At 40.9% G+C, this 25935-nt stretch overlaps 1 protein-coding gene across 1 annotated transcript in view; it reads left to right on the plus strand.

Moving 5' to 3' along the window:
• Positions 1-18139, plus strand: part of mafga (v-maf avian musculoaponeurotic fibrosarcoma oncogene homolog Ga) — a 96689-nt gene extending 78550 nt beyond the window's left edge. Inside the window, exons 3-6 of the mRNA XM_072242097.1 lie at positions 8424-8561; positions 10872-11044; positions 14587-14679; positions 18037-18139. Of these exons, the coding sequence (XP_072098198.1) occupies positions 8495-8561; positions 10872-11044; positions 14587-14679; positions 18037-18087 (384 nt within the window). The 5' untranslated portion in view covers positions 8424-8494 and the 3' untranslated portion in view covers positions 18088-18139. The remainder of the gene's footprint in view (positions 1-8423; positions 8562-10871; positions 11045-14586; positions 14680-18036) is intronic.
• Positions 18140-25935: the final 7796 nt, after the last annotated feature.

The following is a 25935-nucleotide window of genomic DNA, read 5'->3' on the forward strand; positions in this document are numbered from 1 at the left end:
GCAGCAGCAGCAGCCCAATGCAATGCATGATAATATAGAAAGAGGAAAATAAATAAATCAATTACGGTAAGTATATATTAATTAGATGTGGGAGACAGTGCCGATCCAATGCTGGTCTTGTGGCCCATAAGCGTGCCTGCAGAGACTAAACTCTCAGCACAGTCAACATCGAAATCGGTGGACAGCCGAAGAAGAAGAAGATTAAAGTAGTGCAAAAACAGAAATTGTATATACTTTTGAAAAAGTGAGGTAGTGTTCATGGGTTCAATGTCCATTTAGGACCCGTATGGCAGAGGGGAAGAAGCTGTTCCTGTACTACTTGAAGTGTTCAGGCTTCTGTACCTCCTTCTTCATGGTAGCAATGAGAAGAGGGCATGTCCTGGGTGATGGGGTCCTTAATGATGAACACTGCCTTTCTGAGGCACCGCTGCTTGAAGATGACTTGGATACTACGGTGGCTGGTACCCAAGATGAAGCTGACTAACACACACAACAGTCTATCGAGCACCTGAGGTCCATGGACACCTCTGTTAATTGTAGGGGACCAGGGCATAAGAGGTTGTGAATCCCTTGCTCTAGAGTTTACAGAGTATGGTCCAAAACAAAGAAGATCCAATGAGCGACATTTCTGTGGGTGAAAGTACCTTATTAATGAGAAAGGTCAGAGGAGAATGGCCTGACTGGTTCAAGCTGACAGGAAGATGACAGTAGCTCAAATAACCACACGTTGCAATAGTGGTGTGCGGAAGAGCATCTCTGAATGCACAACACATTGAACCTGGAAGTGGGTGGGCTACAGCAGCAGAAGACCATGAACATACACTCAGTGGTACCTAATATAGTGGCCACTGAGTGTAAAGCTCTCCATTTCAGAGCTCATTTTAAGAAAGCAATACTCCAGGATCCTAATGATGTACACTTGCTTCAAGGATTCTTAGTTTGGGAATATGGTCTTCCAGTGTTCCTGTGAAATCAAAGGAGGAAGAAGCAGGAGGTCCATGAGCCCAGTCCTCATTAGAAGAATGGAGATGGAGAGAATCAGTATCCCTTGGCGTTATCATATAAGAGGATCGGTCCAGGACCACCAGTCTTTAAGCCATAGAATTGTAAACCACTGTAGCACAGAAGCAGATCCTTCAACCAATCCAGTCCATGCTGAACTGTTATTCGTCCTAGTACCATTAATCTGCACCCAGACCCCACCCACCCAATGTTGCAATCGGACCAGCATCCACCATCTCTGCTGGCAGCTCCTTCCATTATTCCACCACCCTCAAAAGTCCAGAGTTCCCAACCTGGGGTCCACAGATCTCTTTCTTAATGGTATTGGTCCATGGTATAAAACAAGATTGGGAATCCCTGCTCTAAGTGAAGAAGTTCCCCCTCAGTTTCACCTTAAATATTTAACCTTTCACCCTTAAACTATGACCTTTAGTTCTGGTCTCACCCAACCTCAGTGCAAAAAGCCTGGCTGCATTTACCCTGTCTATGCCCACTATAGTTTTCTATGCCTCTATCAAACTGCCCTCATTCTCCTGCATTCTAGTGAGACATGTCCTAACCTAGAGTCATAGGAAAGTCCAGAACAGACACACTCTTCAACTTTAGTTCAGAGACCGAGACTGGGGAGGTCAGTGTGATAAAAGGCATTGGGAAAGGGACTAAAGCAGTACCTTTGCACCAGATACACCTAAAAAGTGACTTGGTCTCCGGACCAGTCACGATAGGGGTGAGGCCTGAATTGCCGATGGAAGATGTGGAGGTCTTACTCGGTAACGACCTTGCAGGTGGAGAAGTTTACCCAGCAGTAAAGCTGACAAGCAAGCCTGCCAGGACTGAGGATCAGCCCATAGACTCACAGGTTTATCCCGTTGGCGTAGTAACCCAGAACATGTCGAGAAAGGCTGCCGAAGCGAATGTAGATTTAGCTGAGACGTTTTTACCAGCCTTGTACCAGAAGGGGTTAGAAAGTGAGAAGAAGGAGCATAGTGGAGCGGAAGGAGGTGAGGGAGTTGAGGTAGATTTATTATTAACGAGGAAGGAATTTATACAGGCACAGGAACGAGACGAGGAGTTGATGGTTTTGACGGAGACAGCTCTCTCCGAAGCAGAAATAAAAAGGGAACCAGTGGGCTATTATGTGAAGGAGGGAGTACTGATGAGGAAGTGGAGACCAAGTACCGTGCCTGCAGATGAGGAGTGGGGGGTGGTACACTAGGTGGCAGTGCCAAAAATTTATAGGGACGAGATTTTTAACCTGGCCCACAAGATACCCCTCGGTGGACATTTTGGGGTGAGGAAAACAGTCAATAGAATTATGGAAGTGTTTTACTGGCCGAACATGAGGAAGGATATTATTGAGTATTGTAGACGTAAGCCGACACAGTTAATGCATATTAATGTGTTAAAAGCTTACCACGATAAGAAAGCAGATCTAGTCGGTGTTATCACGAAAATTAATGAGGCTGGGGTGCCAAATGATAAGGGGAAAACCCATCTTGAAAAGATAAATATGGTGCAGACCAGATTGGAGAACTCTATTGTTTTGGCCAACTTTGCTGATAAGGTCTCTCACTTAACCCCCGAACAGAGCGAGCCGCTGATAAAGCTAATTAACCGGCATGCAGATGTATGTCCAGATGTCCCGAGGTGATGCAAGAGGACGGTACACGATGTTGTCGTTACATCAGATCAGCTTATTAAGCAACACCCCTATAGGATGAACTTGGAGAAGGGCAAGTTATTGGTGAAAGAAATTGAACACATGCTAGCCACAGGTATAATTAGGCCATCCAAATCGGAATGGGCGTCTCCCTGTGTGGTTGTCCCGAAAGTCGATGGGAGCATACGATTCTGTACAGGTTACAGAAAGGTAAACGCCATCACAAAAACTGATGCTTACCCCATCCCAAGGGTAGACGATTGCATCGATAAAGGGGGGAGAGCTAAGTACATCACCAAGATCGATTTGCTGAAAGGGTACTGGTGCGTTCCTTTAACCGCCCGGGCTAGAGAAATCTCAGCATTTGTCACTCCATTCGGGTTATACGAGTATAATGTTTTACCTTTTGGCGTGAAGGATTCCCCAGGAACCTTCCAAAGGATGATTAATTCAGAGGATGAATTAAAGGTTAAAGAACGCAGAAGCGTATATTGACGATTTGGCGGTCTGGAGTGACACGTGGGAGGAGCACATTGTGGCAGTAGAGGAACAGTTTAAATGGCTGGCTGAAGCCAACCTGACAGTGAACCTCGTGAAAAGTGAGTTCGGCCACGCTAAGGTCACATATCTGGGGTATGTGGTAGGACAGGGGCAGCTGGCACTGATGCAGGCTAAGGTGCAGGCTATCTCTGAAGTTCCCATCCCGACAGACAAGAGAGCCCTGAGAAGGTTCTTGGGGATGGTGGGGTACTATCGGAAGTTTTGCAAAAACTTTGCGGATATTACCCTCCCTCTTACTAAGTTCTTGCCGAAGAATGCGAAGTTTGTGTGGAACGACCTTTGTCAACAAGCCTTCGAGAGTCTGTGTCATCACCCTGTATTGAATACCCCTGACTTTTCAAAACCCTTCTCCCTAGCAACAGATGCTAACGACGAAGCAGCCGGGGTGGTGCTGTTGCAGACAGACAAAGAGGAAAATGAAAACCCAGTGGCTTATTTTTCTAAGAAGTTTAATGTCCATCAGAGAAATTATTCCACTGCGGAGAAGGAATTACTGGCAATCATAGTGGCATTACAATATTTTGAGGTTTATATTTGTCTGGCACGGAAACCACTGATAATTTACACTGATCACAATCCATTAGTGTTTTTGGCCACAATGAAGGATAAAGACAAACGCTTATTCAGTTGGAGCCTGGTATTACAGGAATTTGATATTAAGATTAAAACATATAAAAGGAACTGACAGTGTGATTGCTGTCTATCTGTCAAGGTGTTAAAACTTAAAGTTCTCTGTATTAGCCAAATAGCTGATGACTACCTGTATATTAGTGTGTATCTTATAATGTGCATTCATGCCCATAATTTTTACCCCGGTAAAAATCCTTTTAAGGGTAGGGGTGTCATGTGTGACGCCAAGCAGAGCTACCAGACGGATGATGCTAATGAGAGAGATGACAGAAGACAATGGAGAAACATTCAAAATGCTAATAAGAGAGAAGAGAGAGATTAACGAGAAAGAAACACAATTCAGATATTGACAGACCGTTTGCTTTGAATCTGAACTGTTTGAAGTTTGATGGACAGGTGATACCCCAACAGGGGGATAAAAAGAGCAGGTTTGCTAAGACATGACATGACACACCATGAGACCTTGGAAAGAGCAGTGTGCCCCCACAAGTTGGTGGGAGTTTGGAGGACCGGTTCGCGGGAATTGGTCAGAGGCTCACAGGGTGTAAAGGTACGATTGGTGGGAACCTGGGGTGTGTGTCCGCCCTTGCCTGGGTGCCGGGTTCACCGCGGAAGGATGATCGTATCCGGAACGGAGGGGTCATAGTCGGTGACCACAGCAGGATCAGAAGACATCGAAAGGTCTGCCCGAAACAAACAAACATACATACATCTCTCTATCTCTCTCTCTATCTCTCTCTCTATCTCTCTCTATCTCCCCCTATCTCCCCCTATCTCCCCCTATCTCCCCCTATCTCCCCCTATCTCCCCCTATCTCCCTCTCTATCTCCATCTCTATCTCCATCTCTATCTCCCTCTCTATCTCCCTCTCTATCTCCCTCTCTATCTCCCTCTCTATCTCCCTCTCTATCTCCATCTCTATCTCCATCTCTATCTCCATCTCTCTATCTCTCTATCTCTCTATCTCTCTATCTCTCTATCTCTCTCTACCTCTCCCCCCCAACGGTACAACAACAACGATTACTTCGAACTGCACTAAACTGAACTGAACTCTGCTTCACTTAAGACTGATCATTTTACCCCTAGACTGCAATAGAGCTTGGTTGATTCCTATTACCCTACTTCTGTGTATATGTGTGTATTATCATTGCTAACCTGTTACATTTATATCCTTGCGATTAGTGTACTGTATTACTTATTCCTTTAATAAAACTTTATTAGTTCCTAGTAATTACAGACTCCAATAAGCGTTCCATTTCTGCTGGTTTGGCAACCCAGTTATGGGGTACGTAACAGGTCCTACCAAACTACAGCACCTTGCACTTGAATGCATTAAATAGCATCTGACATTTTTTTCTTCCCATTTTTCCAGCTGGTCAAGATCCTGCTGCAAGATCTGGCGGTCTTCCTTACTGTTCACTACACCCCCAGTCTTGGTGTCATCCACACATTTGCTGATCCAATTAACCACATCATCATCCAGATCATTGATATAGGTAACAAGCATCAAAGGACCCAGCACTGATTGTCAGCAGTCCACTAGCCACAGGCCTCCAGTCAGAAAGGCAACCATCTATTACCGCTCTCTGGCTTCTCCCACAAAGCCAGTGTCTAATCCAATTTACAACATCTTGAATGCCAAGTGACTGAACCTTCTTGACCAACCTCCCATGTGGGATTTTGTCAGATGCCTTGCTAAAGTCCACGTAGACAACATCCACTGCCTTATCTTCATCAATTTCTCTTGGTAACTTCCTCAAAAAAGTGTATAAGTTTAGTTAGCCATGATCTACCACACACAAACCAATGCTGACTATCCCCAGTCCATGTCTATCCAAATATTCAAATCTGGTCCCTTAGAATACTTCCCAATAACTCTCTCACTACTGATGTCCAGCTCAGTGGCCTATAATTTCCTGGTTTAGTTTTAGAGCCTTCCTTAAACAGCAGAACCACATTAGCTACCTTCCAATCCTCTGGTACCTCACCTGTTTCTAAGGGTGATTTAAATACCTTCGCTAGGGCCCCTGCAATTTCTGCACTTGCTCCCCACAGGGTCCGAGGGAACACCTTGTCAGGCCCTGGGGAGTTATACACCCTACTTTGCCTCGAGAGCAATCACCACCTCCTCTGTAATCTGTATAGGGTTCATGACTTGGTGGCTTCTTTGCCTCACTTCTATAAACTCGGTTGCCATCTCCTGAGTAAATACAGAAGGAAAAAATCCATTTAAAATCTCCCCCCCCCCCCCACCATCTCTTTTGGCTCCACACATAGATTACCATTCTGATCTTCCAGGGGATCAATTCTGTCCCTTGCAATTCTTTTGTTGTTAACATATCCCTTGGGATTCTCCTTCACCTTGTGTGCTAAGGCAACCTCATATCTTCTTTTAGCCCTCCTGATTTCTTTTAAGTGTTCTCTTGTGTTATCTCTTTTGTTCCTATCTGCCTATACCTGCTGTTCAACTCCTGTTTTTTTTCCCCTTAATTAGGGCATCAATACCTCTTGAAAACCAAGGTTCTCTGAGCCTGTTATCTTTACCTTTTATTCTTGCAGGCACATACAAGCTTTGTACTCTCAAAGTTTTGCTTTTGAAGGCCTCCCAGCTTTGCCAGAAAACAACCTGTCCCAATCCAAGCTTGCCAAATTCTTTCCAATGCCATCAAAATTGTCCTTTCTCCAACTTAGAATTTCAACCCATGGACCAGACCTACAGTATCTTTTTCCATATTTACCTTGAAAGTAATGGAGTTATGATCACTAGAGGAAAACGTCTGTCACCTGCTGTCTCATTCCTTAATAGGAGATCAAGTATCACACACTCTCTTGTTGGGACTTCTATGTACTGATTAAGAAAACTTTCCTGAACACATTTGACAAGCTCTATCCCATCTAGTCCTTTTACAGTATGGGAGTACGGATCTCGGGTTTCTTTCTTCAATTTGACTCAGGTTCTCAAATCTCAGCAACGTCCTTGTAGATTTTCTGGGTCTTCACAAAGAAAGCACAGCAGTGCTTCTGCTTCCTTTAAAGTTTGTGAAGATTCAGCTTGTTACTGAAAACTTTGACAAAACTCTATAGATGCACAGTGGAGAGTATCCTAAGTGGTTGCATCACAGCCTGGTATAGAAACACATTGGTTGTCAGTCTTCATCGGTTTACCTATTTTTTTTTGTAAAATTCTACTGTCTCTTTCTTTCCCTATAAATGCCTGTAAGAAAATGTATCTCAAGATAGTATGTGGTAACATGTACATACTTCGATAACAAATTTACCTTGAACTTTGATTTTTGTTCTAGAAATTGGCACTTAGAAAACAAACTAAGCCCTTAGTGTGGCCCTAAGTTTCTTCCCAAAACTCAGAATTGAGTATTAAAATGTCTCTTAGTGTTCTGGCCATATTTTATTACACAAAAGATTTTGAATTGGGACTTTGATTTTTACGGAAGTTTTAAATGTTTTCTTGGAACTTTCTGTTTGGACGTGCTTCAAAGACCTTGTGAATACTTGTGAAATCTAGCTGCTATGTAAGTAAATATTACTTTCAAGTTCGTGATTCTTCTCACTTACAGCTAGATTAGGAGGACCACAGCAAAACCAGTAATGAAGCTTAGAATTCCGTCATTCATCACTCCATCTCAGGATCCTCATATCACATTCCATGATCTCAAAAAGCATGGAATTAAACAGTGAAACTTTCATTGGCATACTTATATTGATGCTTTATTCTGAACTAATAAAGGAATCACGATAACTGATGCATGTTGCATCATTAAATATGTTAGTGTGCTATGAAAATAAATGACTTTACAATGATTGCTATTCACATTCAAGAAAATGAGCTATTATACTAAATAATTATTATGGTTTCATTTAGTGTAATATCAATATAAATGGTACATTAGTATAATCACTGGAGCATTTGGAATAGTAATTTCTTTGAGGACTGGTCAATTCCTTCATTTGGTCAATGGGGAATAGCTTCAGAAATGCACTTGATTCAATGTATGGTATAATGTGACATTTTTTAAATTTGGCCGGTGGCACATACTGTAATGTGGGTTTACTGACAGAAAAGTAGATTCATATTGTTTTAGATTTTCCAGTGAGTGTAATAAGTTCCAAACTTCATTTGATGAGACCATAGATATGTGTTTTACCCATATTAAAATAATAAATGACATATCTAGTCTTCAGTGTTATGATTTTAGAAAGTGAAATATCTATTACATTTAACGTCTTCAGCTATGAACTTATTAGCTTCAAGAAACTAATTTTGAATAATGCCTAATTTCAACTCTCAAGTCTTATGTTTCAAGAGTTGTATAATCGACTAGAAAGTATAATAATTATAGGCTGTTATAAATGGAGCCGCCTTTTTAATTTACTTTTGTTCAAAAACAAGTCTCAGCTGTGTTGGTTTTCCATTGCCTGTCCCCTGGGCAACCACAGGTAATTCTACGCAAACAGAAAATTACAATCTTATTTGCAGATGATACTGCTTGGTAAATATGGTCTTACGTCCTTACTAACATTACCATCAAGGACTTATTCATTTATTTTATAGAAAAAAAATTCTTAAGTGCTGCCAAGATTCTCTAGAATCAGTTCTTAACTTCATAGTAACAAGAATCCCAAATGGCCTTCACTGGAAAGTATGAATTGGAGAGTCAGGAAAACTTTGAACAACTCATGAAAGCTCTGGGTAAGTTTAAATGGTAACTCATTTTAAAATGTGTTTAAGTGCATTTATGAGGGATATAAATCAATTACTGTGATGGGCAATATTGTGGTTAAAATCAGTCTGTATTTGGGTGCTCAATAGATGATTGATGGCAGCTCACTTATTTAATTTGACATTTTATGTTCTACTTAGTTTTTCCATCTGATCTTCATTGCAAGCTACTGCATTAGAAACTTGTTCTGGAGCTGAAGCAAGCGACATCATTTTTTGGGACAATAACTACTTTGATCATAGATTTCAGATTTGTACAGATAGTTGCTAAGTGAAATATTGATTTGGCTGTAGTGTTGCTTTGAGACACAATAATTGAAAAATGCATGTTATTTGGACAGGCTACTGATAACTGGAAGTAATTGTCCCGGAAAATAAAATTAAAGTGTTTCTGAGTTGAAATTCTAATATGATGAAACTAGGGTCTTTCAATCCACTTGAGAACTAAGTACAAATACTTTAACTCGATATTTTGCATTGTGGCACAATAGTTGTATTCAAATAACAAAAATGAAATGCAGGATGAGAATGCTGGTGTTTTAACTTATTTCTTAAACCCCTTCCCACCTATTAGTATGACATCCCATTTTGTTGCTTAACTCTCTACAACCAAATCTAATTTCTCCGCCATTGACTCACTCCTTCAGTTTTGAGTTGGATAATTATTCAACTTAAGGACCTGATCCATGTTTTAATGCAAAAATGGACAACATATTAGGGTTCTGTGTTACCAAAGGTAAAAGGCTATACTGTACTCCCACTTATTTGATTTGGTGAACTTTGGCTTTAATTAGCTTCTGCATCAAGAGACAAATTCTAATTTCTTATTACTTCTCTCCCCAATTAGTGGCTACAGCAAAAGTTCCTTTTGTTTCTGTGAATGTTTGCAAAAGGAACTAGATGTAATACTGTACTGTCGTTCATTCAGAAAATACGGGTCACCGTAAAAGAGTTTCACGCACCATATAGAGCACACAGGAATGATTTTTAAAATGGTAAGATGGTTTATTAAGGAAATGCAGTTAATACTTGGGTCGTGCAGTTTTCTAAACTCCATCTGAAAGAGGGCTTTAATTGGAGAGGGAAACTAACTAGCATTGAGCAGAGAGCAGCATTGCTTTTGAATGATGTACTCGATAAAGAAAAATTGGGGAAGAGCTTTTTTTAAAAAAAAACCATAGTTTCATCACTATTTCATTTTTGAAAACCATTACACCAGACAACATGTATACATGACACAAAATCTGGAAGGGATTATGAAAAATGTTATGGTGGCTGGCAAATTAGCAGGCACTGGTGCACCTGCCCCTCCTCCTCTCCAACAAAGAAAACAAATTGTTTTCTTCCCGTCTATTGAGCCCCAGGAAGATCCTGATAATGGGAGTGGAGTAAATAATAGAATTATGCAGTTGAACTGGCCCTTTTAAAGGAATTAAAGTGGATTGTTACTTATTTGAAGAGCTTGACTTTGTATTTAGTAATGTGTATGTGAGTGGCATACTGTGAAAATTAAAAGTTTCCCCAAACAGAGTGCTAACTCCTAGTCTTGCTGTAGTCTGAAGTGCAGCACTTGCATAGTTCTAGGTGGAATTAAAGCAAAATACTTCTGTAAAGTCACTCATGGTAACAACATCAGGGTTCTTGGTGTCAATATGAATATATGCCCTTTTTATATCTATTTTCTTGACTTAAATACCTCAAGTAATAGAGACTAAATTTCACTGATAATTGTGACACAAATTTCAATATTACAACTTGTGTTTGCTTCAATGCCAATTTATTTTGCATTTGTAAACAACTTTAAGTAATGGCACCTCTATAGTCTGCAATCCAATACACTTCCTTTTAATTCAGACAATAAGAACCTAGTGTGCCTCTCTCCATGGCAGCATCTATGGAGAGGAATAAAGAGCTGACGTTTCATGCCAGGATGCTTCATCAGGTGAAGGGTCTCAGCCCAAAATATCAGCCAGACCTATTGAGTTCCTCCAGGATCTTGAAAGTGTTACTCTGAATTTCCAACATCTGCCAAATCTCTTGTGTTAATGATGCGCCTCTCTCCCTCCCTGAGTTGAAGAGTCTGACCTCCCATGAGAAAGCAGATGAGGACTCTCCCGTGTTTGTACCGAATCACAGTAAAACGTTCAAACTCCTTCCATGCTAGTGGAGAACATCCTCCACCTGGGCTTCCGCTGCAGAAATAACAGTTAATAGGTCTGAGGGTGCTTTTCACTTTCCTGCGGATAGTTACTGAATGATTTGTGCATTTACTTTGATTAGGATTCTCAGATGATATCATAAAGAAATATAAAGACAAAAGCAGCGCTGTTGAGTTTTCTCAAGATGGCGATTCCTTTCAGTGTACTTACCACTTTGGTAACAGAGTCATTACAAACAATTTCACCATTGGACAAGAGACTGAATTTGTATCTTTCACAGGGCATAAAGTTAAGGTAAGAACGCTCACATTTTTTAAAAAAGAAAGCAATTTCTAAAAACAGCTGTTAACCTACTTAATTCCAATTATCTTCATGCCTGAGACTTGATCAGGCCATAAGACATGGGAGCAGAATTAGGCCATTCTGTTCCACCTGGGTGGAGTGAATATGAATCAAAAGTCCATCATGGCCAATTCATTATTCCTTTCAACCCCATTCTCCTGCCTTCTCCCTGTAACTTTTGATGCCCTTACTAATTAAGAACTTATCAATCTCTGCTTTAAATATACTCAATGACTTGACCTCCACAGCCTGTGGCAAAAATTTCCACAAATTCACAACCCTTGGGCTAAAGAAATTTCTCCTCATCTCTGTTCTAAAGGGATGTCTCTCTATTCTGAGGCTGTACCCTCTGGTCCTAAACTCGCGCACTATAGAAACCGTCCACTCTACGTAGGCATTTTGATGCCAAATGGGTTTATATGAGATTCCCCCTCTTTCTTCTAAACTTCAGCATGTACAGAGTAAAACCACAGGTCATATTTCCCAGAACAAAATTTACTTTGTTTCCTTGAAGCTCGTTAATAAATAAATGGATTGTTATACATCATGAGCAATTTCTCAGGTAAAACCCAGATCAGCAATCCACAGTGTATTTTATTACATCTCAGTTATATCTCTAATCTTTTCATCCATTTTTAATTACATTTATTTTCTCCAGATTTGGATTTTTTCATGAGCTTTATCAGTTTATTAATCATCACATATTTGTTTTGGGCTCCTGACCTCTCTCATAATCCCATCCTTTGAAAAAGAAACCCCTTCCACAAATTTACATACACTGAAAAGTTCTGATGATCACACCTGAAAGAAATCCATTGGCTTTTGCTGAAGTAAAATTAATGTTTAACATTTATCTTAATAGATAGCTTAATGGAGTGATAAAAAACCCTAAAAGATCTTGTATTTTGCTGGTGGGGGAGTGCAAGGGAGAGTAGTGTGCTGATCTATTGATCCTATTTCATGAAAACTACTAAACATGGCCTCAGGATTCAACAAGCCAAGATTTTACATTCCAAAAGTGCTGTCTATATACTGTGGCATGCAAAGGTTTGGGCACCCCTGGTCAAATAGCTTAGCGAGTAAAAGATGATCTGATTTCCAAAAGGTATAAGGTTAAAGATGACACATTTCTTTAATATTTTAAGCAAGATTACTTTTTTATTTCCATCTTTTACAATTTCAAAATAACAAAAAAGGAAAAGAGCCCAAAGCAAAAGCTTGGGCACCCTGCATGGTCAGTACTTAGTAACACCCCCTTTGGCAAGTATCACAGCTTGTAAACACTTTCTGTAGCCAGCTAAGCGTCTTTCAAGTCTTGTTTGAGGGATTTTCACCCATTCTTCCTTGCAAGAGGCTTCTAGTTCTGTGAGATTCTTGGGCTGTCTTGCACGCGCTGCTCTATTGAGGTCTAGCCACAGATTTCCAATGATGTTTGGGTCGGGGGATTGTGATGGCCATGGCAAAACCTTCGACTTGCGCCTCGAGGTAGTTCATTGTGGATTTTGAGGTGTGTTTAGGATCATTATCCTATTGTCGAAGCCATCCTCTTTTCATCTTCAGCTTTTTTACAGACGGTGTGATGTTTGCTTCCAGAATTTGCTGGTATTTAATTGAATTCATTCTTCCCTCTACCAGTGAAATGTTCCCCGTGCCACTGGCTGCAACACAAGCCCAAACCATGATCGATCCACCCCCATGCTTAACAGTTGGAGAGATGTTCTTTTCATGAAATTCTGCACCCTTTTTTCTCCAAACATACCTTTGCTCATTGCAGCCAAAAAGTTCTATTTTAACTTTATCAGTCCACAGGACTTGTTTCCAAAATACATCAAGCTTGTTTAGATGTTCCTTTGCAAACTTCTGACGCTGAATTTTGTGGTGAGGATGCAGGAAAGGTTTTCTTCTGATGACTCTTCCATGAAGGTCATATTTGTGCAGGTGTCGCTGCACAGTAGAACAGGGCACCGCCATTTTAGAGTCTGCTAAATCTTCCTGAAGGTCTTTCTCAGTCAAACAGGGGTTTTGATTTGCCTTTCTAGCAATCCTACCAGGAGTTCTCTGGGAAAGTTTTCTTGGTCTTCCAGACCTCAACTTGACCTCCACAGTTCCTGTTAACTGCCATTTCTTAATTACATTACAAACTGAGGAAACGGCTACCTGAAAATGCCTTGCTATCTTCTTATAGCCTTCTCCTGCTTTGTGGGCATCACTTATTTTAATTTTCAGAGTGTTAGGCAGCTGCTTAGAGGAGCCCATGGCTGCTGATTATTGGGACAAGGTTTGAGGAGTCAGGGTATTTATAAAGCTTTGAAATTTGCATCACCTGGCCTTTCCTAACGATGATTGTGAACAAACCATAGCTCTAACAAGCTATTTAAGGTCTGAGACCTTGGTAAAAGTTATCAGACAGCTCAAATCTCTTGGGGTGCCCAAACTTTTGCATGGTGCTCCTTTCCTTTTTCTCACTCTAAAATTGTACAAAACAAAAATAATACACCAATTTTGCTTAAAATGTTGAAAAGAATGTTTCATCTTTAAATTTATGACCTTTGGAGATCACTTAACAGAAATTTTGACCAGAGGTGCCCAAACTTTTGCATGCCACTGTATAAGACCATAAGATATATAGAAGCACAAGTAGGCCATTCGGCCCATCGAGTCTGCTCCGCCATTCAATCATGGGCTGATCCAATTCTTCCAATCATCCCCACTCCCCTGCCTTCTCCCCATACCCTTTGATGCTGTGGCTAATCAAGAACTTATCTATCTCTGCCTTAAATACACCCAATGGCTTGGCCTCCACAACCTCTTGTGGCAACAAATTCCACAGATTTACCACCCTCTGACTAAAGTAATTTCTCTGCATCTCTGTTCTAAATGGACGTCCTTCAATCCCGAAGTCATGCCCTCTTGTCCTGGACTCCCCTACCATGGGAAATAACTTTGCCATACCTTATCTGTTCAGGTCTTTTAACGTTCAGAATGTTTCTATGAGATTCCCCCCTCATTCTCCTGAATTCCAGGGAATACAGCCCAAGAGCTGCCAGACGTTCCTCATATGGTAACCCTTTCATTCCTGGAATCATTCTTGTGAATCTTCTCTGAACCCTCTCCAATGTCAGTACATCCTTTCTAAAATAAGGAGCCCAAAACTGCACACAATACTCCAAGTGTGGTCTCACGAGTGCCTTATAGAGCCTCAACATCACCTCACTGCTCTTATATGCTATACCTCTAGAAATGAATGCCAACATTGCATTCGCCTTCTTCACCACTGACTCAACCTGTAGGTTAACCTTTAGGGTATCCTGCACAATGACTCCCAAGTCCCTTTGCATCTCTGCATTTTGAATTTTCTCCCCATCTAAATAATAGCTTGCCTGTTTGTTTCATCCACCAAAGTGTTTTGAAAGGGTCTATAACAGTAATTTTTCTATAATCTTTTACAGTGAATGATGAGATGGGTTTACATCATCCTGTTTGGTTTTCTTTAGGCTTTGGCCAAACTGGAAGGTGAGAATAAGCTCGTTGTCACAATGGATGGGTTGACTGTAGTCATGGAGATGAGTGGAGACCGAATAATTGAAGTAAGTCACTGTTACTACCGGCTTCTCTGCAGAAGGAGTTGGAGCTGTTCTTCGCGATTGCTCGTAGTCTTATCAAAGGCCAGATTCCATGTGTGCCAGGAATTCTGACTTCATTAGATTTCTGGAAACCTCTCACTAAATCATGAGCTTGAATATTCCCTTCTGAGGTTTAAAGTTGTTATGTGCTGTCTAGCCAGTACATATAACACCTAATCAATTTATACAACTTAAAAAATAGAGAAAAAATAACATTCTGGATTATTCCACAATTATAAACAATTCTAGAGATATTATCATTCTGCTCATTGAGAACAAATGGCCAAAAGCTGTAGTCAGACTGAAATTAACAGAGTTAAGAGGAATGTTTCAAATTACTTAAAATAGCAGATTGCCTGAGGCATTAGTCTAGGATCAAAGGTTTAGACTGACTTAAATTTCCCAACTGAAGGAGTGATGATGAATTTATTTCTGAATTAAAGGCCGCAGAAAAAAATATATTGAATGAACTTTCAAACAATGTTATCTACACTAATTAAGAGAGTTTGCACAACCAGTATGGCTGATGGCTAAATGCTAAGCGAGCTGCAAACTTGCTCCTGCAGGTTCAATCCTGAATTCTGCAGCTGTTTTTATGTGCAGTTTTAATGTTCTCATTCTGGCCATATGGTTTTCCCCAGCTGCTGCTGACTCACGTTGGTGTCTTTGAACCTGCAAGGGCCAGACAAACATCCGCTGTCCCAGCTGAATCTCATTAGCATAATGGCACACAGTCATGTAGCACAGAAATAGACCGTTGATTCACTGACTCAGCTCTGGACAGTCGGCACCCATTTACACTAATTCCATTGTATATTTCATACATTCCCATTGAATCCTCCCACTGATTCTACCACTCAGCCACACATCAAGGGTAATTCATAATGAACAACTCTTCCAGCACGATGGTGGCGCGTTCCAATGCAGTGGCCTGTTGGGAGCAAATGAAAGATGCCTTTTCTCTTTGTGAGATGTTTTTTATGATTGCAAGGCTACACTGGACAACAAGAACTTCGGGTACAGCACCAGTGAGCTACTCGTTGATTGGAGCAGCCGAAGGATTGGACTCAGAGGAGCCGACCTGGGAGCAGACCGTGCTTCTCGAAGGCATCGGAGTAGGCACGCAAAGGTGCCGTGCACGGCTGATTGTCTTGGACGTTTCTCTTGTGATTCCAAGATAACGTAAGCTGACGCAACCCTGTTTCCCTTGTTTGGCGGAGAAACAGGCAGCTGTGTAGCCTCAGTTGTAGCTCGGTTGTATTGAGGACTGAGCCTCTAGTCACAGACTTGCCTACTGCTGCAGTTCAGATGAGGAGATGCCGAATGTGGTGCAGACTGGCGTCCATGTTTGGTTGGGCTCTGGCCTCTCCCATCAGTGCTGTCCTTCAGTGTTTGATCAGTGGAGTGACAGGATGATTTGTGGGAACTGTACCATCAATTTGTGGGACATGCCACTCAAGCTCTTGAAATTATGTGTGTGTGTGTGTGTGTGTGTGTGTGTATGTTTTTTGTGTGACTTGTTTTTTTGCTCGCTATTTTGTATGTGCTGTGTATGTTTCGCACTTTGGCTTCTGAGGAACACTGTTTCATTCAGCTGAATTCACGTATGGTTGAATGATAATTAAACAGTTTGATTTGAGACCAACTTGCACATCTTTGGGACGTGAAAGAAGTCTGGAGTTCCTGGAAAATCTCACAGAACATGCAAACTCCACAAAGACAGCACTGGCAAATGGATTGAATCTGGGTTACTGGAGCAGTGAAATAGTAGCTCTGCCATTGAAAAGTGTTTATTTTAGCATTTCCAGTATTGATATTATCAATTTTATGATGATTATGATCATGAGGACACACAGTCCCCTTTTTATTGTCATTTAGTAATGCATCCATTAAGAAATGATAAATTGTTTTTCCAGAATGATATCACGAAAACACATGACCAACCGACTTTAAAAACTGACAAAAACCACATAATTGTAACATATAGTTACAACAGTGCAAAGCAATACCGTAATTTGATAAAGAACAGACCATGGACACAGTAAAAGTCTCAAAGTCTCTCGAAAGTCCCATCATCTCACGCAGACGGTAAACCTCCAGCGCCGCCAACTTGCCGGTGCAGCATCCTGGAAGCATCCGACCACAGTCCATCCGAAAAACTCTGAGCCTCCGGCCCACCTCTTCAGCACCGAGCAGAGATCACCATTTCTGCCAAGCACTTCAATCCCGGCCCCGGCAACAGGTGATACGCAAAGCTGAGGATTAGGAGCCTTCGTCTCCGGAGATTCTCGATCACACAGTAGCAGCGGCAGCAAAGCAGGCATTTCAGAAGTTACTGTAGATGTTCCTTTGCGCTTCTCACGGTTGTCTCCATCAAATCCGGATTGTGCACGGCCCCTAGTTACACATAATCGATATTCATTTGGAACGGCCGTGTGTGCTGCGTCGCGTCGCCATCTTCTCCTCCCTCCCTCAGTCCAATTGCAAGTCAGTTAATTTATTGCGAGTCTTGGTCCATAATCACTTGCAGCAGTGAATTTTAACACCACATTCAAGATACTAAAACAATTTTCTTAATTTTTGTAGTTTTTTAAAGATTAGCTGCTACACATTAACAATTATGTACAATAAAAGTAGTTGTTATATATGAGCCCTAAGGCATTCAGCATTCAATGGGATTGTAAAATCTCTGCAGATTGCAAATTAAATAAAAAAACATTTTCATTTCACTTTGATTTTACCAGCTTTATTTGCTGGAGTTTAAAAGACTGAAGGGAGGGGGGTGGAATCTCATTGAGATCTATCAAATATTGAAAGCCCAAGAGAGAGATACCGTGGAGAGGATGCTGCCTGTAGTGGGAGAATATAGGACCAAAGTGCACAGCTTCAGGTTAGAAGGATGTCCCTTTAGAACAGAGATGAGGAGGAATTTCTTTAGCTAAAGGATATTGAATCTGTGGAATTCATTACCACAGATTGCCGTGGAGACCAAGAAATTGGGTATACTTAAAATTTAATTAGTGAAGTGTCAAAGGTTGCAGGGAGAAGGTAGCAAAACAGAGTTTAGAGGGATAATTAATGAACCACGACTGAATGGCGGAGCAGACTCGATGGGCCAAATGGTCTAATTCTGCTCCTATGTCTTATGGTCATATAGAATCCCGATCTGCTGATGAAGTTACTCTGAATCAATAATCAATCTTTATCTTTTCAGATACTTGCAACTAATCCTGTAATTATAGCTGGTTTTGATTCTGCCTATTTTGTGATAAGGATGTTTAATAATTAAGCATTTCACTTCTGTACCTTGCTTTCTTTTAGACTTTTACCAATGGAGAAGTTACCTTCAAGAAAATTAGCAAAAGAATATAAAGTACATGAAATGAAATTAAATGAAGCCTGAACTGCACTGTGTTAATGAAATGAACCCAACCACTTTAAACTCTGATTCAAATGGATTATTAGTTAATTAATTCTGTGAAAAGAGTTTTTAAAAATTCTGTCCCTGTTAAGTACATAATGAATACATCACACTCTGAAAATGTCTAGAATCTGGTTAAATGGTTTACGGAACAATTTTAACAGTTGCCTGGAAGGAAACATGTCCCTTATGTAATTATTTGTTTTCTGTAAACTGAATAATGACAATTGCTTTAAAGCAGCATAAAATGAGTTTAGCCAGATGTTGAATTTTTTTATATAAAAAAGCAAAGTACTGCAATAAAAACAGATAATTGATGTCAAACATTAGTGATGTAAAGATTTTGCCTAGCCTAAGTATTCCAGAATTGTCTATAATTTTATGCAAGTCTCGACAAAATGAAACTGTTAGAATGGCACAAATTTTTTTCTTCTGAACATTTTTGTTAAAATTATTCTCATTAGATAATGTAAGGATATTTCTTAAGGAGTGAAAGGTAATAAATTGCAAAGGGCATATGGATATTAGGTATAAATAAAACTGTTGTGTAATGTTTATAGTCAATTTGCAATTCGAAATATTCTTTTCAAAGTTTAGAAAGAGTTGCGCTCAATAATGACACTAAGAGATTAAAATTTAAAATCTCTCCCATTGTCTCCTAGCTTTGTTAGACTACCTTACTGTGGCCACATTAGGTCAGGTCTTTAACAGTTGATATGGTTTTGAACACATGCCAAGAAAAATAAAATTATCAAATATTCAATAGTCCTCACATTTTAATTTTCACATGACTTCAACAAAAGAAGAACTCACCTTCTGGATTTATTGGGCAAGTTTTTCCATGGCTGTTCAATCTTTACGATGGAGTGCGCCCTACCACCTGGAGGCCATGTCATTTATGAGTGAAAAATTAAATACATAAAATAATTATTTAAGTAGATCATCATTAAAAAAGAAACAATTTATAGGGGGAAAATAATTTTCATTGTGTTGTTATAATGACCCTTTCATCATGAAGACCAAATAACACTTGTCTTCAATGCATCTACAATTGATTTTTGTATGGGGAAAAATGAATTACCTGATGATTTGAATCATTATAGGGTAATATGTTAGATTATTGAGTATTTGTGTTAACTAACTATGTAGCAGTGAATCAGAAGAAACAGACCACATTTTCAAAATCACAAAAAGAACTTTTCCCATTTATCACACTGGCAAAATGTTCCTCTTCTTTTGCTGATATACTTCCAGCCCATTGCGCTGTTGGCATTTAGGGCAGTAATGAAAGTACTCCATCTCTGTCTGTCCTTGGCAGCCCAGCAAGTCCCAGGAGGAGACACACACAGATGTAGAATGATTCTTCATTACTGTTTCTAGCTTTGTTTGACCAGTCAGGGTTGTTAGCCATGAGCTGAACCCCTGAACCTGGAGGACCAGCGGACCACTTTTAGCCCGGACTCTACCCTTTTACCAGTCTGGTATGGGTGACACTACCAACAGCCAAAACATAAAGCCTTGATTCCAAGCAACACACATAAAAAATGCTGGTGAAAGCAGCAGGCCAAGCAGCATCTATAGGAAGAGATACAGTCGACGTTTCGGGCCAGGACTCTTCGTCCTGACAAAGCATCTTGGCCCGAAATGTTGACTGTACCTTTTCCTATAGATGTTGCCTGGCCTGCTGCGTTCACCAGCATTTTTTATGTGTGTTGCTTGAAATTCCAGCATTTGCAGCTTTCCTCATGTTTGTGTGAAGCCTTGATTCCAGCCAACATTGCTCTCTGGGTCTTTGAGACAAACAAGCCTCCAAACTAGACAAGGTTCTGGTCATCTTGGAGCTTTTGCCGAAATGTAACATTGTAAAAAAAAATAACTATTCATGGATTTTGAGTGCAAGAGAGAATTCTGAATACAACTTCAACATACCATCCCATCTCCTGTACTCAATACTTTGACTTCTGAAGGCTAAAGTGCCAAAAGCTTTCTTTACAACCCTATCTACCTGTAAAGCCACTTCCAATGAATTATGGATCTGTATTCCCAGATCCGGCTGATCGACCGTACTCAGTGCTTTATTGCTCACCATGTAAGACCTGCTTGGTTCTCCAATCTGCAGCACCTCACACTTGTCACATATCTGCCATTTTTTTCAGCCAAATTTTCCTGCTGATCCAAATCCTGTTGCAAGCTTTGATAGTCTTCCTCAATCCTCTATACCTCCATTCTTGGTGTCATCTGCAAATATGCTGATCCAGTTTTCCATATTATCGTCCAGGTCATGGATATAGAGACCAACAACAAAGGAACAGACACAAATCCCTATGGCACACCACGAGTCATGGACTTCCAGTCAGAGAGGCAACCATCTGCTACCACTGTCTGTCTTCTCCTGTGGAGCCCACGTCCAATCCAATTTACTATCTGATCCAAATGCCAAGTTATTGAACCTTCATGACCAACCTCCCACATGAGACATTGTCAAAAGTGTTGCTAAAGTCTATATAGACAACATCCACTGCCTTGTCTTCATCAACTTCCCTGGGGGTGTGTGGGTGTGTGTATACCCTTAACTCCTGGTGGAGTTGTCGGGTCACCATCATGACAAGCTTTTTTTGGTATGCTCATCGTACGGCGTGTCTTGGGCATCTGAAACCTGACAGAGCCCATCCCTCTCCAGGCTTTTTTTACGAGGTCGAGTTGTTGGCTTGACACTCAACCCAGGCACGGATGTAGAGTGTGCGAGGGAGCCGGCTGGATTTGAACTTGGGACCTCTTGCCCTGAAGTCCAGCGCTGATGTCACTACGCCACCAGCCGGCATAACTTCTCTGGTAACTTCCTCAAAAAAAAAACTCGATAAAATGTGCTAGATACAACCTAGTGTGCACAAAGCAACATTGACTATACCTAATCAGTCTCGGTCTATCCAAACACTTATATATTGGTCCCTTAGAATACCTTCCAATATCTTTCCCTCTACTGATGTCAGGCTCACCAGCCTATAATTTCATGGCTTAGAGTTTGAAGGAATATCTTGTCAGACCCTGGGAATCTACCCACCCTAATTTACCTCAAAACAGCAAACGCCTCCTCTGTAATCTGTACAAGGTTCATGACCTTGCTGCTACTTTGTCTCACTTCTATAGATTTTGTGTGCATCTCCCAAGTAAATACAAATGCAAAAAATCCTTTTAAGATTTCCTCTCTTTCGGCTCCATGCATAGGTCACCATTCTGATCTTCAAAGGACCAATTTTGTTCCTTGCTATCCTTTTGCACGTAATATAGCTGTAGAAGACCTTAGGATTCTCCTTCACCTTGTCTACTAGAGAAACATCATGCCGCCTTTTAGCCTTCCTGATTTCCTTTTTAAGTGTTCTCTTGCATTTCTCATACTCCTCAGGTACCTTATTTGGTCCTACCTGCCTGTATCAGCTATGCACCTCTTTCTTCTTAACAAGGACCTCAGTATCTATTGAAAACCTGATATTCTTGCCTTTTATTTTGACAGAAACATACACACTCTGTACTCCCAAAATTTCACTTTTGAAGGTCTCCCACTTAGCAGGTACACCTTTGCCAGAAAACAACCTGTCTCAATCCACACTTGCCAGAACCTTTCTGATACCATCAAAATTGGGTCTTCTCCAATTTAGAACTTCAACCATAGGACCAGACCTATCCTTTTTCATGATTACCTTGAAGTTAATGGCATTGTGATCACTAGATGCAAAGTGTTCCCCTACACAAAATTCTCTCACCTGCCCTGTCTCATTCCCCAAAAGGAGATCTAGTATTGCACTCTCTCTGGTTGGGACCTTCTTTGTACTGATCAAGGAAGCTTTCCTGAAAACAATTGACAGGCTCATTCCCATTCAGCTCTTTTACAACATGAGAGTCACAGTCAATATGTGGAAAGTTAAAATCACCTGCTATAAAAAACTTATGTTTCTTGCAACAGTATCTGAGTCCTCTACAAATTTGCTTCTCTGAATCTTGCAGAGTATTGGGTAGTCTATAATATAATCCTATTAATGTGGTTGTACCTTTCATACCCCTCATTTCTACCCATGAAGTATCACAAGATGAACTCTCCAGAATGTCCTGTCTGAACACTGTTGTGACACTTTCCATGACTAGTAATGCCACCCCTCTCCTTTTAATCCCTCCCACTCTATCACATCTAAAACAACCAACTCTGGAACCACTCAGCTGCCACGTGCCCCCTCCTACAACCAGATCTCACTAATTGCTACAATATCATAATTCAATCTGTTGAGCCCAGAGCTCCTCGGAGTTTCCTACAATACTAATTGCGTTGAAATCTACGCAGCTCAGAACACAAGTCCCACCAGCTTAACTTTTGATTCCTGACTTTGAATGTGGGGTCCTCTACAACCACTCCACTATCTGTTCCAGCACTGTGGTTCCCATCCTTCTGCAAGCTGTCCTTTCTGCACAGGTCCCCCCCTTCCCTGGATGAGAGCCTAATGATCCGAAAATCTGAACTACTCCCTCCTACACCATCTCCTTAGCCATATGTAAAACTGTATGATCTTCATATTTCTGCCCTCTCTAGCATGTGACATGGGTAGCAATCCTGAATTCACTACCCTGGTGATTCTGACACTTAACTTAGCACCTAATGCCCTGAAATCACTTTGCAGGACCTCATCACCCCTCCTATCCATATCATTAGTACTGACATGAACCACAACCCCTGGCTGCTCATCCTCTCACTTAAGAATGCTGTGGACTCAATCTGAGATGTCCCTGACCCTGACATCTGGGAGGCAACTTATCATTTGGGAATCTCATTTTCATCCACAGAACATCTTTTCTATTCCCCACACTAATGAATCACTATAGATCACCTCTTCTCTCCCCACCCCCGCCACTCCTCACCTTCCCTTCCTGAGCTGCAGTGCCAAAGACCTTACCACTGTGGCTTTCCTCTACTAGGTCATTCACACCACCGCCCCACCCCACCGCATCCAAAGTGGTATACTTGTTGCTGAGGGAAATGGTCACAGGGGTACTCTGCATTGGCTGCCTATCCCCTATCCCCCTCCTGACAGTCAACCAGTTGTCTGTGTCCTGTCTCTGTGCAACTCCATGTGTGTTTTATCTATCAACTCCTCAACCTCCCAAATGACCCAGAACTCAGCTCCAACTCCTTAACCCCCTCTGTTAGAAGCTGCAGCTGGATGCATTTAATGCAGATGTGGTTGTCCAGGGCATGGAGGTCTCCTTGCTTTCCTACATCCTGCAAGAGGAGAATTCTACTTTCCTTCCTGGCATCTCCTCTGTTCTAGGTGTACAATAAGAAAGGAAGAATTAATAAATTATGAAAAAATATCTACTCAAGGCCTACGCCTCTTCTCACCGAAGCCTCGATAAGCCAAAGCCTCAACTGCCCACTCTAACACTGCCCCACTCACAAAATGGCTGCTCTGCTTAAACTTAACTTTTTTTTATTGGATCTTGCCAAGTGCTTAATTATGTGCTATCCAATTATCTCCTCAGGGACTGTGGCACACAAAATCTGATGACTGACCCACTCGCTTCTTTTAAACTCTCTCTCCCTCTACGCAGTCCAATACCACATTGGAAACTGTGGCATGCAAAATGTGCCTGCTGCCCCCGCTTGCTTCTTTTAAACTCTCTCTCCCTCTATGCAATCCAATGCCTCCTCAGAATAAGGGGTGCGCAAGATGTAAAACTGCTCCCTCGATTTCTAAAGAAACAACTGATAATTTCAGATTGGATTTTCACCCAAGATTTTGTCAATTCCTTTCCTCCATCTGATGTTGCTTGACCTGCAGAGTCCTTCCAGCAGATTGTTTGTTGCTCCAGATTCCAGCACCTGCATACTCTTCAGATCTAGTAAGCTGTATGCTTAAATTTAATCAGTAAAGATGGTTGTGAATGTACTAAAATTATCATTTGTGTTAAAACTATCATTTGGGATAATTGCTTACAAAAAAAAAGGATTAAACTATTGTAGAATCTTGAAATGACAGACCTTCTTTTGCCTTATTTTAAGGAGGATAAGTTATTTTTGCTTTGTTGGGGCACTTATTCGCCTTGGGAGAAGATCACATTCAACAAAAGGTCACGCAAATAAATAGTCACAAAAGACATCACACCTGGAAATAAGGAAGCAGGAATAAACAGGATTTTTAGTGAGGCAAAGAATCACTGTGAGTTATTAATGAATCCAACATTGGCATTACAGGTTCTTCCATCTACAAGATTTTCTTTGCTATTTAAAACTAAGCTGTCTAAAGGACATAATTCTGAGGTATATTTTTAGTTGTGAAAATGATTTCAATGAGAAGAGAGGTAGAATTAGCTCTCTGCCAGAGGAACTCATCCAATACAAATGAGGAACAATTGGGAAGTTGGAGAAAATGTGGAAGATAAAGGTGTAATATTTAATGATTAGCCCTTAACAAGGCAGATGCAACTATCTGTAAATTAATTTTCCAGGCTGAAGTGTACATGAGAATGAAATGAGAGCCTGAACCCAAAGGTGTTGATGTTAGAAATGTGTTTATAGTTGGGAATAAAGGAAAACGATGGCGTCTAGAATCAGAGTGGCAAGTGATGATACAGATCCACTATTCTCTAACGGCGGAAAGTTGAGGGAACAATCCCCAAGGTGGCACTGCAAACTGATCAGAGAAATGAAAAGACCCTATTGCTGGTTAATGTGGCATGTATATGACTGGGACCAGATAGGCCTGAACCAGTGAAGGTAAAGCTTGATGAAGAATCCTGAGATCAATAGTGAGAAAAACTGCAAATATATCAAAGTGACTTGCAACATTATGGCACAGTTTTAAAACAGGAAGTAACCAGCGCACATACTCTCACATTTATCCATAGATCTGCTGTTTTGAGGTCTTCCTCCCAACAGATGGCAGTCTAGGATAGTTACTTGAGCAGGGGACATTCATCTAACATTAGAACTCCCTAAAGTCAGTAGGACAAATGGAAATTCTGGTGTGGATTCTATGACTGTGCAATACTGACTAAGTAGATGGGGTGGGGGGGGGGGAACAGTTCATTATGTGTGCAGGATCATAAAATTAAACCCACATTGTGAAATTCCTGAATGCGTTGGTCTGTCAGAAAGTAGAATGACAGGTAACCAGCTTCAGACTTCGTGTCCTTTCAGATTAGCTACAGAATATCCAAATCCTTTTTAAAAGCTGAGTTGCAATTATGGTCACAGTAAAACACACCAGGCTTTAAAGTCTTTTATGTAAAACATTTTTTGACTTTCCTGAAAAGGATTGACTGGGTAGATGACTGTTTCACCAACCTGGATCAGGGCTATATCGAGTTTATTGTGCACAAGTACACGTATGCACAGGTGCAATGATAAATTTAAATTCAACCGCATTACATCACATCAGATAGGAAACAGTCACAGGAAAAAACATAAATCAAACAAACTTTGAGGCCCTCTTTTGGTTGGGGTCAGCCATGAATGTTGCGTCCCAGCTCTCTACATGATACGCAAGCCAGGGCAGTATGATATGGAGAGTGAGCTGTTGCCTATGTGTAATGGGCTGGGTTGATTAGACTCAAACAATCGAGCATCCAGGGTATGAGGTAATAAGCATACAAACACAACAAAGTAACTTAAGCCTAATTTATTATTATAAAATAGAAAGCACAAATAACCCACAGAAAATACTATGTAGCAAGCTCACAAATATTTCAGGGTTCCTGATTCTTAGTTATCACTTGATTGTCACTGGGGTCAGGGGAGCTCTGAACTCTGACTC

Source organism: Mobula birostris, chromosome 24 (assembly GCF_030028105.1).
Source record: "Mobula birostris isolate sMobBir1 chromosome 24, sMobBir1.hap1, whole genome shotgun sequence".
NCBI classification, from domain to species: Eukaryota; Metazoa; Chordata; class Chondrichthyes; order Myliobatiformes; family Myliobatidae; genus Mobula; species Mobula birostris.